The sequence below is a fragment of the Fusarium subglutinans genome (assembly GCF_013396075.1).
Source record: "Fusarium subglutinans strain NRRL 66333 chromosome Unknown NRRL66333_c0000204, whole genome shotgun sequence".
Lineage (NCBI taxonomy): Eukaryota > Fungi > Ascomycota > Sordariomycetes > Hypocreales > Nectriaceae > Fusarium > Fusarium subglutinans.
Window position 1 is genome coordinate 22,395 of NW_023502267.1, and position 14,501 is coordinate 36,895.

At 47.1% G+C, this 14,501-nt stretch overlaps 4 protein-coding genes across 4 annotated transcripts; 3 read left to right on the forward strand and 1 right to left on the reverse strand.

Moving 5' to 3' along the window:
* Positions 1–430: 430 nt before the first annotated feature.
* FSUBG_11125 (Sorbitol utilization SOU1) lies at positions 431–1,491 on the forward strand (the record flags this gene model as incomplete). The annotated part of the gene is made up of 5 exons (XM_036675774.1): positions 431–630; positions 695–771; positions 831–914; positions 975–1,043; positions 1,091–1,491. 5 exons carry the CDS (start codon positions 431–433, stop codon positions 1,489–1,491), a joined length of 831 nt encoding a protein of 276 aa, XP_036533399.1.
* Positions 1,492–2,150: 659 nt separating this feature from the next.
* Positions 2,151–3,325, forward strand: FSUBG_11126 (xylitol dehydrogenase; the record flags this gene model as incomplete). The annotated part of the gene is made up of 3 exons (XM_036675775.1): positions 2,151–2,162; positions 2,215–2,337; positions 2,384–3,325. 3 exons carry the CDS (start codon positions 2,151–2,153, stop codon positions 3,323–3,325), a joined length of 1,077 nt encoding a protein of 358 aa, XP_036533400.1.
* A 581-nt stretch (positions 3,326–3,906) lies between these two features.
* FSUBG_11127 (membrane dipeptidase) lies at positions 3,907–5,488 on the forward strand (the record flags this gene model as incomplete). The annotated part of the gene is made up of 3 exons (XM_036675776.1): positions 3,907–4,187; positions 4,238–4,439; positions 4,502–5,488. 3 exons carry the CDS (start codon positions 3,907–3,909, stop codon positions 5,486–5,488), a joined length of 1,470 nt encoding a protein of 489 aa, XP_036533401.1.
* Positions 5,489–5,723: 235 nt separating this feature from the next.
* On the reverse strand, positions 5,724–7,303 carry FSUBG_11128 (leucine aminopeptidase 2; the record flags this gene model as incomplete). Its single annotated transcript, XM_036675777.1, has 4 exons — positions 5,724–6,066; positions 6,119–6,348; positions 6,477–7,137; positions 7,197–7,303. 4 exons carry the CDS (start codon positions 7,301–7,303, stop codon positions 5,724–5,726), a joined length of 1,341 nt encoding a protein of 446 aa, XP_036533402.1.
* Positions 7,304–14,501: the final 7,198 nt, after the last annotated feature.

The following is a 14,501-nucleotide window of genomic DNA, read 5'->3' on the forward strand; positions in this document are numbered from 1 at the left end:
CCAAGTACCAAGTTGATGCGTTATACCAGCATTGACACTGGATCTACCTTCACAAGGTTTGATACCCAGTGCGATGCTGTTACAGTCTACCTAGACTCCCAATCAGGAAAGGCGGGTTCCGTGATTCGATCCGTAACTACAGGTACGTGTTACTGGCGCGCATAGAAAAGCGTGGGGAAAAGCTGTCATTATACATCGAATCATGGTAACTAATCCCCTAACTAGTACGGAGTAGGGATTCGTCCTCTTGCTCGAATGGCGGCGCCTGGTGAGAGGGGCCAGCGTCGGTGTTTAGTGCTCCGATGTGGGGTTTGAGAGAGATATAGCAGATGAGGGAACGCACGTAGGTAGTCATTCATATAATAATGCCCCTCTTCTTCTCCTCACTTTTAGATACATGAATCACCCAGCTACCAAGAATTCATTCATCATGTCCATGTCAGTTCAAGATGCCACCAAAGTGCGAGAGGGTTTCCCTAAGCCCTTTCCTAACATTCCCAACAATGTGGTTGAGCAGCTTCGCTTGAATGGAAAGGTCCTCGTTGTTAACGGAGCTGCCGATGGTCTAGGGTACGCGGTAGCCGAGGGCTACGCTGAGGCAGGCGGAAACGTTGCTCTTTGGTATAACTCGTGAGTTGCTTATAACACTTTCCTTTCAATCCATGTCACTAGACTGGCCTAATATGTGTTTCAGCAATGACGCTGCCATTGAAAAGGCTCGGCTACTTTCAGAGCAACATGGCATCAAGGCATCTGCTTACAAGGTCGACGGTGGGTACTTTTGGGTGAACAGAACCTCTAGCAACAGCTGACACGAACGTTTCCCTCAGTATCTGATTCACAGCAGATTCAAGATGCCCTAAAGGCCGTTCTTGAAGATTTTGGCAAGATCGATGTCTATGTTGCAAATGCAGGTGAGTCTTTCCGGGCTAAGGATCATGGTATTCTGGATAGAGCTAAGAAATCGGTGATAGGCATGGCAATTTCAAAACCCATTCTTGAACAGACTTTGGAAGAATACAGGAAGCAGATGTCGGTGAATGGTAAGGAACCACTCCCAACGTCTTTGGTTCCACTAACAATCATGTAGTGGACGGAGTTGTATTTTCTGCCAAATACGCCGGTGAGATTTTCAAGCGTCAGGGTTTCGGGAACTTCATTATCACCTCCAGCATGAGTGCCCATATCGTCAACGTGCCAACAGATCAGCCAGTCTATAACGGGAGCAAGGCCTTTATAACACACTTTGGGAAGTCTCTTGCTAGGGAATGGCGCGAGTTTGCTCGTGTAAATATTGTATCTCCTGGTTTCTTTGATACAAAGATGGGTGCAAGTCCTGAGGCGCTTAATGAAGCGTATCGTATGGCTGTTCTTGGAAGACAGGGACATGTCAAGGAGATCAAGGGTCTTTACTTGTACCTTGCTAGCGATGCTTCAACATATATGACTGGAAGCGATCTGTTGATTGATGGAGGCTATGTATTGCCTTGAGACAGTGGAAGGAAGGGAATCTAAAGTATCATAAATTTATTTTACAGCGGTCGATATTGAATAAGAGTGTAGAAGTCTATACAGTAATTATCACCGAGTTGAGTCCGAGGATGATTTCAAGTTATCATCTGCCTAGGTAGTCTATATATGGAAGAGAAGACTACCTAGTGCAGAAAAGCCTACCAGTATTCGCGTAAATACTTGACCAATTGAGTGCCTGGCTAGCATCTTCAAGTTAAATGTTAAAAGTCTATGCCTGATTTGACTCCCTTTCCCTTCGCAATCACGAAAATCAAACTTTGTACAAACTATTGATCGTTTTTTGAGAGATTATCTATTATCATACCCAAGCCAGCGATGCAGATGGTTTTCTCGTTCCAGATTGTGTAATGGATTGGTCTACTATAACTCGGCCATCCCCAATGGTTACTCACGATGGAGAGGTGACATCGGTAATACAGTCATGCTTCCCCTCCTTCGGAGGACAGTGACCCGAAGATAATTACCACATGACTGCGAATACAGTAACTGCTGGGTCGAATGCATATATATATATATATATTGTAATAAATATTTCATAACTTTAAGTCTTTAACACTATCCATACAGTTGCGCCTTCAGTCCTTTGATTCCGGAACTTTTCTACCTTACTTTACACTATGAGCGAGATGGTCAGTATCGTCTGAGCTTCTGATAAATAGTGGACTGACATAAGGTTGATAGAATCCATCCTGTTTTCTCTATGGCCCCGAAGACGCTCGCTTCGGTGAAAGACCAATTCCCCAGATTGAAGATCCGCACGATGTAATTGTGAAGATTGCATACACAGGTGTTTGCGGTAGCGATGTGAGCATCAGCCCAACAGTCTTAGATATAACACTGACAGTAGCAGGTTCATTTCTGGACAGAAGGCGGATTCGCAAGGAAGGTTTCCGAGGAGCATCCTCTGGTGATGGGCCACGAAGCTTCCGGAATTATTTACAAAGCCGGCCCCGCGGTTTCGAACCTCAAGCCTGGCGATCGCGTGGCTATTGAACCGGGCTTCTCGTGCAAGAGTTGCACATACTGCAAATCCGGACGATACAATCTCTGCCAGAAGATGAAGTTCGCTGCGGACCCCCCGTCGACACACGGAACGCTTTCTCGATATTTCAAGATCCCAGAGGATTTCGCATATAAAATTGCCGACTCGATCAGCCTGGAAGAGGCTGTTCTGGTGGAGCCTTTGAGTGTCGCTGTCCACGGAGTTCGTCTCGCCGATATACGACCTGGCCATACAGTCATAGTCCAAGGAGCGGGTGCCGTGGGCTATCTCACAGCGGCAACAGCGTGGGCCTATGGAGCCAAGCAGGTTGTCATCACCGATATCAACGCGAATAAACTTGAGTTTGCAGAAAAGGGTCTCAAGTGCCAAACCTTCAAGCCTCAATCGAGTTCAACTTCGACAACTGAACAGGAAGCTGCTAGATTGAGACAAGAGACTGGTCTTGTCAATGGTGCTGACGTTGTCTTGGAATGCACCGGAGTCGAATCATCAGCACAACTTGGCATCTATGCTTTGAGGCGCGGAGGTGTTTTTGTTCAAATTGGACTTGGCAAAGCTATGCAGACTTTGCCCCTTCATGCCATGTGTGAGAGAGAAATGGTGTTAAAAACCTCGTTCCGATATGGCCCTGGGGATTTTGAAATTGCTCTTGGGCTTCTCGAATCTGGTGAGGTGTCAGTTTCGTCTCTGATCAGTAGCGTTACTCCCTTCAATCAAGCTTCGGAAGCGTGGAAGAAAACCATGAATGGTGAGGGGATCAAGAATCTGATTGAAGGGGTCCAGGATTGAGATGGATGCTCAAGAACCAATGTTAAGTTTAGTGTCTGGATAGAGCAAATGCTTAGAGTCCATCATTTTGGGGTGCTTTCGATATATCCGAGAAGAAGAAAATAGTCCCAGTTCTGGGTGCCGAGTTACAGCATTCTGTTCTGATAATTATGACATCTTCTTGTATTGGACAGTGACACTATTCCCGTTAGTTTCCATCCCGTCTGACAATAAAACCTCGAAACGACTATCAAAACAACGACGAAGAATCAGTCTGAATTGAGGAAAGATGATAATTCGGTGAGATAATCTAGATCAAATCGCTCTTTCAATAAATGGCTGTCATGTCTTTTCATTTACCGTCTTCCATCCCGTCGCTCGATTTGCTGATCCATCTACCTATCGTGCAGCTGAGTTACTAGTTAGTGTGTTAATTTTATTGGAGCCCGCTTACCACTCCACCTGTTCAGTGGTTAGCAAGGATAACTAATCGTGACTCAATCGCAAACTCTGCTCCGATCTAGACTCGTATAAGTTTCAGGAAATTGGCCTTTTATTTCCATGCTCAAGTTGTTCATTTTCACAATCATAGTTTGGTGGTCATGGCCGATTCGTCACCGACTGTGTCCTCGCCGCCCCGACGAAATAGCCAGCAGGCGAACACTCCTCAATCAGCGACGTCAACTAAGAACAATCGCGATGGGGCATTGGTGCTACACGCCAATTCCTCAGCCACAGCCTGGTGGTCACGATTTCGATATCCAGTCATTACTGCTGGGATCGTGCTTTTACTGAGTCCATTTACCTTCTTATGGCCTGGTCAAGAGTCGATTGATCCCACCAATTATGCAGAGCGTACCAAGCGAATCCTCAAGACGACGCCGTAAGCCAACTCTTGGTCTTGCTTAAGAAGATTGCACTGACAGTCCACAGTTTAATTGACGGCCACAATGATCTACCATTCATGCTTCGTCTTGAACTCAAGAACCGCATCTATGATGAACGTTTCGACTTTACCAACCGATTGCTGGGCCATACAGATCTACAGCGACTGAGGCAAGGCATGGTCGGTGGTCAATTCTGGAGCGTGTATGTAGACTGCGACGAACAGCAAAAGCACTTTGAGGATCCTTCCGTGAGTGGCAGTTCTTTCGCCGAATCTTCTCTCATGTTTGGCCGTTGCTAATCTCTTGATAGTGGATCGTTCGAGACACGCTTGAGCAAATCGATGTGACTCGACGCTTCATCCGAGAGCACCCAAAAGATTTGGAGTATTGCGATACGGCAGCCTGCGCTAGAAAGGCGTTCAAAAAAGGCCGCATCGCAAGCATGATTGGCATTGAAGGTGGCCATCAGGTTGGTGGCAGCATTGCAAGCCTTCGGCAGATGTACGAACTGGGAGCGCGATACATGACTATTACTCACAATTGTGACAATGCATTCGCAATGGCAGCTTCAACTGTTGCCTCTGGAACTGCAGATACTGGGCTTGCAAAGCTTGGAAAAGTAGCTATCAAAGAGATGAACAGGCTGGGAATGATGGTTGATCTATCGCACGTTTCTCATCAGACAATGAGGGATGTTCTCAGCATTGCTCGAGCGCCGGTAATATTCTCGCATTCTGGAGCATACGCTATTGAGCCGCATCTCCGAAATGTCCCCGACGATGTTCTTCGACAGGTCAAGCAAAACGGCGGCATAGTTATGGCCGTGTTCCTCAATCGCTTCCTCAACATGAAGCATCCTGAACAAGCATCAATACACGATGTGGCTGATCATATCTTCCACATCGCAGAGGTATGTAGCTGGAACTGCGTTGGAATCGGTGCGGATTTCTTTGGCATGTCAAACGTACCTATTGGGCTAGAGGATGTTTCCAAGTATCCCAGTTTGATGGAGGTGCTCATGCAGCGAGGTGCAACAGATGAGCAGATCCGTCTGCTCGCAGGAGAAAACATTCTCCGAGTGTGGGGGAATATTGAAAAGAGTTCTAAAGCAATCCAGGCTACTGGTGAGAAACCCGTGGAAGAGGAATATGAAGGGCGAGAGTGGCATAAAGGATTTTCAACTGATCCCTACATGCTGAGGGGAGGCCTTGAGGAGGCCTTGAAGAATGGGGCCAAGATTGAGGAAGATATTTTCGATTTAGATGCCGAAGGAAGGCCAAAGATTCTGTCTACTTAGGTTTTTCTATAAGAGAGAGAAAAACAAAAGTCCCATGAAAAACTGTAGCTGTTTGCCTATTTAGGCGGAACCATAGGGTTCATATAAAGGTAGATTTCAGATCCCCTTTAACCCAAGCAACGGAAGCTCTTCATTGTAGATACCGTCAACTACCTTTCATCATTCTTAAAAGTAAAAAATGCCGTGATTCGAACCTCCATCTTTTGTAGAGTATTTGAATATGTTAATCAATGCCTCAGATAAAGATCTTCCTCTCACTCCCACAGCTATGGACCTTCACTGTACCTCGAATAACATTCGCCCAACGAACCATGTTTCTCGCTACTCCGCGCTTGCTCAAAGGGTTGACAGTTGAGTTCTCATGCATAGGTACCTCATCTACACTCAAGGCAAGACTTGCAGCGGCGTAGCCGGCAGCCTTAGCATTGACGAGAAGTGCTTTCTGATTAATGTTCTTAATATTATCACACAGAGTATGATAGCAACCATCTTGCGGAGCACCAGCCCCTGTGAAGATACCGGACGAAGGAATGCCGAGTTCAAGGAACCCCACGTAGTCAGAGGACGCCCCAAAAGGTCTGTGGCGGGTTAGCAGAATCCATTGAAGAGAAGTAAGGAGGAAGGGTTTACGTATACTCAGCAGGATACCCTTTGTCGGCCAAAAAATCATAAAGATATCTTGCGCCAGATTTGTGTGCGTCCGAGTCGGCATATACAATGTAGTAAGGCCGTGGAGAGGCAATCATGTCGTAGTTGTAGTAGAACCGAATCTTTCTGGACTCATCCTTGGACAGGTTGGAGACGTAGTAAGTTGACCCAATCATCCCACTCTCCTCAGCGCCCCAGAAGGCAAATCGAAGCTTGTTTTTGATGTTTTTATACTTCTTGACTGCCTCGGCGATACTGAGTAGGGCGGCGACGCCACTTCCATTGTCATTAATGCCGGGCCTTCTTGAATCGAGTCAAGATGGGCACCCAGTATAACAACACTGTTAGAATCACCAGCCTTGGTATCTGCTATGACCTGCCAAGTCTCGCGCTTTTCAGTCAGGACATCGATGGTCAGATTGATCTTAAGGTTTTCCCCTGCTTCAAGACGTTCGGCCCAAGAATTTCCCTTGTCGTACGTGACGACACCAGCAGGTGCAAGCTTACCAAAGTTCTCTGCCCCGAGGGATCCAGATCCCGCCGTATGGTTGGGATTATCATTGAAGACGATGGCTGCTGAAGCACCGTTGTCTCTGGCCAATTTGAGCTTGTTTGCAAACTGGCATTTCCCGCGCTTGATCAAGGCGATTTTCCCTTCGAAATCAATATCCTTCCACTGGTCCGCGAAGCAACCGGAGCCACGAACATCGTCTATGGGGACGAGGGCCAAAGGAGCAGCTACGCCGCCAGGTAGGGGAGTTGCATGATTGTACTGCAGTGAGACGGCATCAACATGTTCTCCATCGGGGCCTATCAGGACGATCTTTCGAGTTTGGGAAAAGAGATGTTTGAATGGCTGAACAGTGATATCGAAATGGTTACCGCCGCCTAGGCGAGAAAGAACAAAATCAAGCGATGCCTTGTAACCGGGGAGCCCAAAGGCCCGGTTGTTGCTGTTGTCAAGGGCAATTCTGTATAAAGCTTGAAGCGTCTTGTCGAGACTATAGAACATCAGTTTTTTTTATCTCAAAACATTTCAGTCCAGAGGTTTATTCGTTACTCCTCTGCTTTGATATCATCCGCTACAAGCTGGGGTGTGAGCTGTTTGTATGCACAAGCTCCGGCAGAGAATAACGCAAGACCGCGAACGAAATTATTGACCTTCATCTCAAAATTGAACAAAGTGAATTGCTGTATCGTTCTCAAACAGACTCAAGAGATTTCATTGCTTAAATAGAGAGATATATTGCAAACAGCCGGGCCTTCGCACAGGAACGCCGCCCTCACACTCGGACCATGGTCTTTAGTTCTTACAGAAACCTAAAACCCGGTAGAATCCTTCGAATATTGCCAAACTTTGCATCGCCACAGGTATTACTAGGAAGATCTCCCAAAATCGAACGGATTAACCTGGGAAACGTTGCTAGGCTAAATATTGAGGCGCGACTCTATTTGATATATGCCCCATGGATTGAGGCTTAGACATGGTTTGAAAGCGAGCTGACCACTCAGTGCTCGAGTCTTAATAAATTGATTTATGCCAATACGGGAACAGCGGGTTGATCACCCGTAATTGGGGGCTTGCTAGACTAACGTTACCTGATGAAGAGTCCGAGGCACAGTCCGAGATATCTGATCCGAGCTGGCCTATCACACGAGTTCAAACGCTCTGGTCTTTGATTTTTACCGAACTTTGGACAGTCATTTCCCTGCAATCGACTACCCAGAAATTTGAGAATCTCTTGTAATTTCTCATCAGTTTCGCGGTATTCAATCAACCCTCTCTCTCCCCTTCTGACTATTCATGGCCTCTTCCAGCCTCCCAAACTGGCCTTCAAAAGAATCGACCCAAGCAAGTTGTCTCAGCGTTCCCTTTAGTTTGATCCAGTTCAAACCAAGTCGTTCAATCGTAATAGTTATCCTCTCTGTCATCCAGCTTCTGTCATGAGTTCCTTCGGTCACTGTCGCTATGACTAGTACCCAGACCTGAAGTTCTTCCAACCCATCCCACGATATTTCATAATCTGCCAGCAAGTTTGAAAGTTGAGGTTTGCGATAATGGATGGCGCCGAGTGTGTGATGACTGTGCTCAGCGGCCGTAACAAGAAATCTCAAAGCGGCCAAACGAATGGCTTGGTGAATTAGTAATATTCCAGAAGTATGCCCCTCTGGCCCTTCTGAAGGTACGTGCCTTGGCACTAAGAGAAGAAAGTATGAGCTATGCAGGATAGTTTCACAGTAACGGAACGTCGACTCCTCCCAGTGTTGAGACGCCTTAGCAACTCTCGTGAGTGATAAAAGAACTGAACATAAATCTGAAAGAAATGGTGACAAGTCCCTCAAAGCGTTGAGGGTTTTTTCCAGAACATGGGTGATTGTGGGCGGCTCAGGCTGAGTCCATAGGTGTGAAGGAGCTGCAAATCTCGGCGGACGGTCCAGAGACAGGCTTCCGATAACATCTGACCTGTGAATATCAACTTTGTTAGATTCAGATCTGTGAGATGTTTTAACTATTGCCTACCAAATCAAAGACAATAACAAATAGGATGAACGAAAAATTTCTCCCCCTCCTCGGCCGCGCACCAAGGTCTCTAGGCCGGCCAGGTGGGTGCGGTATCGTTCGACTTTACCTATGCTCATCTATAGGTGGTTAGCAGGAGCTTTCAGCTTTGATCTCGAACATTACATCGTAGTTGGCAAGGCCTATAACAGTGATCAAAATTTCGTCAGAAGGCACGCTATTAGAAGTTTGGATCTTTTGGCTGGTGAAACGTAAACTGAGATTGTAGTGCTTCAGCGCAGTTGATTCTTCTCGCCCAGAATGCATATCACCTGTATACTCATTGCTATATAGGGCTGTCTCCGCAAGTGCAAGATTTAGAGTAGCCTGGTCGACGAGGCCGATAGCAAAGCACATCTCTCTGACCTTGTCGCATATGGACGACTTTGGCCGAAGCACTGCCCTTTGTGAGATTTGATAGTTCACGATGAATATTACTTACGAAAGGCCTCCATCATTTTAGCTCTAGTGTCAGTCCTGGAGTAGAGTGTCCGATCTGCGCCTGGCTGAAGAATTTGCATTGATGACTGGGATATTGCGCCATGCTTATAATCATCTGGTTGATAGAGTGTGTTTGCCGCGTGGGTTTCGTGAAGTGCCAAATCCCTTGAAATGTCCGGCTCGGTCCCTGACTTCCTACTCCGCGTATCCTTTCTTCTTGATAATCCTATATCTTTCATTACATGCTGATGAATTTTGCGCTTGTTGTACCGGCTTTTGACCTCGTCTGGGTGGCTCACGCTGACAAACTCGAGCTTCGACCCTACCCGAGTCAAGGCAGCCATTCTGAGGTCCAGGGGAGTTGGAGCAGTCGATTTGTTCTTTATGTGTACGTTTCCATTAATGCGAGAAGATATGTGCTGGTGATGGTTGTAGATAAGCTGATAGAGTACTGTGTTTAGTGCATTGTTGATTCGTCAGCAACTTTCATGTCAGATGCAGCCAGAAGAGGACTGCAAGCGGATTGTGACAAGGTCACGCCAACAAGCGTATAGAAAGTTGGTTCAAGTTTTTTGTTCTTCGGCTCTAGAAAGTAAGGCATCAAATACAATTTTCACTGCTCAATCTTAAGCCCCTGGGAATGCAATTTATGATAGGCTCCAATACATAGGTTTGACCTGTAATGACTCGGCTCGCCAGAAAACATATCATGGCTCACAATTCATAACTCAACACCCAAGTGTTCTCAGTGAAGAATAATAATACATCAAGCTCAACTCCATAGTTCATTCGGTCTCCAATACATATACTTAAGAAGCGCTACGACAGCAACATGGTTGTGGCGGAAAACTTGGCAATTGAGCTTCCGCCATTCAAGCCTAGCCAAGCCAAGTCGTATATTTAAACGAAAATGCATGATAACCACTAAGAGATCCATAACGCCCAGACACTAGATCACGAATAAAAACAAGATGCATCTAATCAGAGGCGGCTGGGCGAACTTGGCGGAACTTGTGCACCGTTGATCTGGGGTAGGCCAGTCTGTAGGATGCTGATAGATGCGGCCAAGTGACAGCACCCAGCCGCCAAGAGAGTTTCTTATTAGAACGACATCCGTCTTTATTATTTAGAAGCTTGTTTCTTGGCTGACTGGGATAGCTACAACGTACAATGATAGAGCCTTAGTAATAGTCTTGGCCAGCAGTGACTCCACCTGCTTGAGGTTGTGTCGTCGGAGACAATGACCGGGTACTAGCGATAGCCTTATAGAACAACAATTTTTATCGAGGTGTACAGCAGTATAAAATACTAAAAGATGTTAACCTGAAATCAGTGGGAGAGTGAAGTAACTTCTAAGCCAGGATTGTACAGTAAGCAACGCATCCAGTAAGAAATAGGCTAGCCTCCCATGTGACAGACAGTATGAAGCATTGCGTGGCGAATCTGATCTGAGTTGCCTATATCCATTAAGCTTCAACGGTCTCGAATCTATCTCTTGGTTCGGTGTCAAACTGCCAAATTCCACGTTTCTAAAGGCTTAGCATCAGATACGATACGGTCCCACCAAAACCCCTTGGCTGCGTCTAATGCTGTAACATCTCGGGCATAATAGGGAGGGATAGCCTTGAAATACGGTCATTTTATCGTTGTGCATTAATGCCTCCTTGGGTGCTTGGCAGGCTGCAAGCCAAGTCACTGGCCGGTTCAAGCCACGAGTTCACGGGAGGGAAGTTGGCCAAACGGCATTAGATCTTGGCAGACAATTTGAGTGGACGATTATTCCGAGATCTTATCGGTTATAAATACTATGCCCAGGATGTTCACGGAATCTGACCGTCGAGGGCAAAAAGAAAAGACTATTATTACTAGCTGTCGATCTCAAGCGGTCGCGGAATAGAGTCGCCTTAGCCACCGTTGCAAATGCAACTCGCTCGGACACAGGATACGAAGGCCTGCATGAATTAGTTATGGTCACTGTCTCACAGACTACTGCACAACGTGATGAGAAGCCGTTATTCCCATACCTTACGCACCGAGTACAAAAACATTCAAATGGGGGTCACCTGGGGAAAACGTGGGGTCTGGGGTTACAATGTGTAAGCCATGCGCAAAAGCAAAATGAGGTCCTCAACAAACTAATGGATCCCTACCAATCTCATGTCATCTCTTTCCCACTAGTAAGAAAATTAGTTGCAAGATAACAGACAGTTCAGCAGTGATTCCCCTGCCCTGGTGAGCCAACCTAGGGTTTTGGTAGGCGTAAGCTCGATACACTGTATCCTTGGTATCGCATTGTGTCTTTGTCTTTGTAGCTCAAAAAGCAACAATAGCTTATTCAGTGGAAACTTTTGTCATCAATACTCTCAGGCCCAAGGCAGCCCGATTCTCAACAATAAACGCTTAAAATTAAGCTTCAGTATCACTGTTTGTGTGTTGAAATGGACCTGGTCAGCAAGGCCGCAATTCACGCAATGCGTCAAGGAATGCTCAATGGCTAGATTTTCAACTTCTGCTCACCGAGAAGTCACACTACCGGACAGGTCGACCATCAAGATGCTTCTCGTTAGTCGCTCGGCGTTTAGACCGCGCATGCCGAGTGCTGAGGCCCGAAGCCGCCACTTCGGCTGTGCCAAGCCTCAACGGAGCGGAAGGTGGAGCACCGCGGCGGAGCACGTGACTCGTACGACTTTTGTCTCGGCATCAAGGGAGCGGAGGTGGATACGGAGGCGCAGGCCGAGGCGGAGGAAGACTGGGGCTCCGGAGAGGCCGAGAAAGTGAAGGTGCTGTACATTGGGCTTTAAAAGTAAAGAAACGAGGAACTTTTTATAGTTGATGGGAGATATGAGCCCATCGGGAAGTCAATCAAGAGGCTTTTGGAAGAAGGACGGTAAAGAAATGTTTCACATGGAAATGATGACAGCAACGTTCTAGGGTGCAAGCTCTGCTTTATCAGTGCAACGTGTCTCACCACTAACCATAATACGAACAACCCCGATCCAAGAGAAGAAAGAAGAAATAGGCGACTTTTGACAAGCATTCTTTCTGTTTCTCGACGTAACATGAACTGAACCCACGGATTGCCAAGGCAGGAAGTGTTGTCACTATTGGGCAATGGCCCAGAGACTGTGGATCAGGTGATATGATTGATTTTGAGTATGTAGCTGTAGCCGATAAGCTTAGCGCAAGTGCCCAGAACCTTAAGTAACATAAGCGCAAGGTTAGTTGGTCCTAGAGTGAGGAGCCGACAGGGTGTGGCGATTCACCAGGCCAATGGACAGAGCCCAAAGTCCACAGCCAAGCCAGCCTCTTAACTTGTTCCAGAAACGAGTGTCTCTGCTAAGTGCTCTCTCTAATTCCATGCTGGGTTTTTATTTCTAGCTACCCTCTGCCTAATCCCCCACGGAAGATGCAGAGATACCTACAGTCAGACGCGATCAGAACATCACTTTGCTGGATCGTCAGAAAAGATGTGGGGGCGCAGCGCTCGATAATTCGGCGTATCTTGACTTGAAGGTCCGAGGATTGATTGGATACGCGTCATTGGTCAAGCGCCAAGAGCCGCCAAGATGGAGTTGACCCTTTGAGGTTATCACGACGACCGCTAACCCTAGGCGCCAAGATGTGATGAACCAGCTGAACCTTGATACAGACATTCTTGCCCTTCGGCGAGATGGCGGTTTGTTGAGCAATCACTAGCTTGCGATTTTTGCCTTGGCTCTTTCGTCTTGGCTAACATGGCATGGCATGGTCGAGTACCGGTTGATACTCTTGGACGGTGGTGGAATGCCGAATGAGCTTTGAGAACGAGTAAGAGAGCTGCAAAGCATAGCATCCATGGCCCAGTGGGAACGTTTGGAGTTTGAGACAAGAGATGGGCATCTCGTTAATAACAGTGTTGCATCGGTCATGTTCGGTATGCTGCCATGGCTCTAACAGAGAGCTATGACCATGCTCGCATTGCAATCGAGGCCTTGTGCCAACGGTTTGGATGCCGTTGAAACAACCGGTCCATGATGATCAAAAGACCAGGGGAATATTGGAGAAGTGTAGTATCCGTAAGCTTGACAGACACCGCTGTAGACGCTGGCCTCGTGAGAAGCAAGCGAAGGGAGGATCCATCCATGGCCGCCGCGACCATGGGACAATCCAACAAGTCTGCAATGCACACCAATGACCTCACTTCTCAATTATACCTACCTTACCTACTGCAGCAACAAGAGCAGCAAGATTTCTTTTGTCGCGCAGTCCATCCTCCATCTTCGCACCCATTGCACGTTTGCGCAATACGCCAAGCTGCCAAGACGCCAGGATCCCCACTACACACACCACCAAACAGTCTCACCACGATACAGTACGATACGCTACGCTACTTTATGTACTTTATTTGGGGTTTTAGGATGGTAACGCGACTGGGGTCGGGAGATGATAGAACCTGGAAGAAAAGCACCGAGAGATTGAGAAGAATTTTGCAATATGCTCCCAGGTCCTGTTGCTGCATCCAAGCTTACACTGACTGTTGCATGGATAGACTGAAGACTGAGTCTCTACCGATGGCAGCACGGCACTTGGAGCGTAAAATACGGTTCATCACTGGAATTGACGTCACGGGGCCGTCCGTTTCGACTCCTCTCCGTTCCGGGGACGGCCGTCGACGATACGGCAGCTGATTTATAGCAACACACCACGGCCAAGGTAGGCTAAATTCACTAAGCAAGAATGTACGGAGTACTGTAGCACCCGACTGCATTTTGCATTTACAGGCTGAAGAGAGGCTCAACACCTGTCTACAGGGGTTAATTACGGTTCTGGGGGGGAGTGTGTGGGGAAAATAGTGAGCTCTCCAAGTCCGGTGGCGGATCTAAACCGCCGCAGCTCAGGTTCGGGTTCGGGATGGGACCAACGCCAAGAAATCCCGAGCCTGGCAACGACTCAGGCCCGCGATAACATGAGAAATTACGGTGTTCCCATGGGGCTTTTTTCTAATTATGACGGTACTGTTGTTTCTTGAGATTTCTCCCTCCCTCAACTATATATGACCTCGTCCCCCGCACCTTGCCAAGGTCTATTTCCCATAAACTCCATAGTTATCAATCACATTCGTCGATTGTTCTCTAATAATCGGACAGATAACATTTACTCATTCATGTCTTGAAGCTAGTTCCTTCATCATTATCACTCTTTTATTCGTCAATGAAGTTCAAGTAGTCACTCGACTCTTGTATACAGCGCCAATACACCCCATCAAGACACATCCACAACGACCGTCACTTATATCCAGAGCATAGAGCACACAAACAATAGTTTCAGCTCTCTTCTCGCGCCTTTTTCTACCAATACTGGTCGCCAATCTTCAATTTATCGACC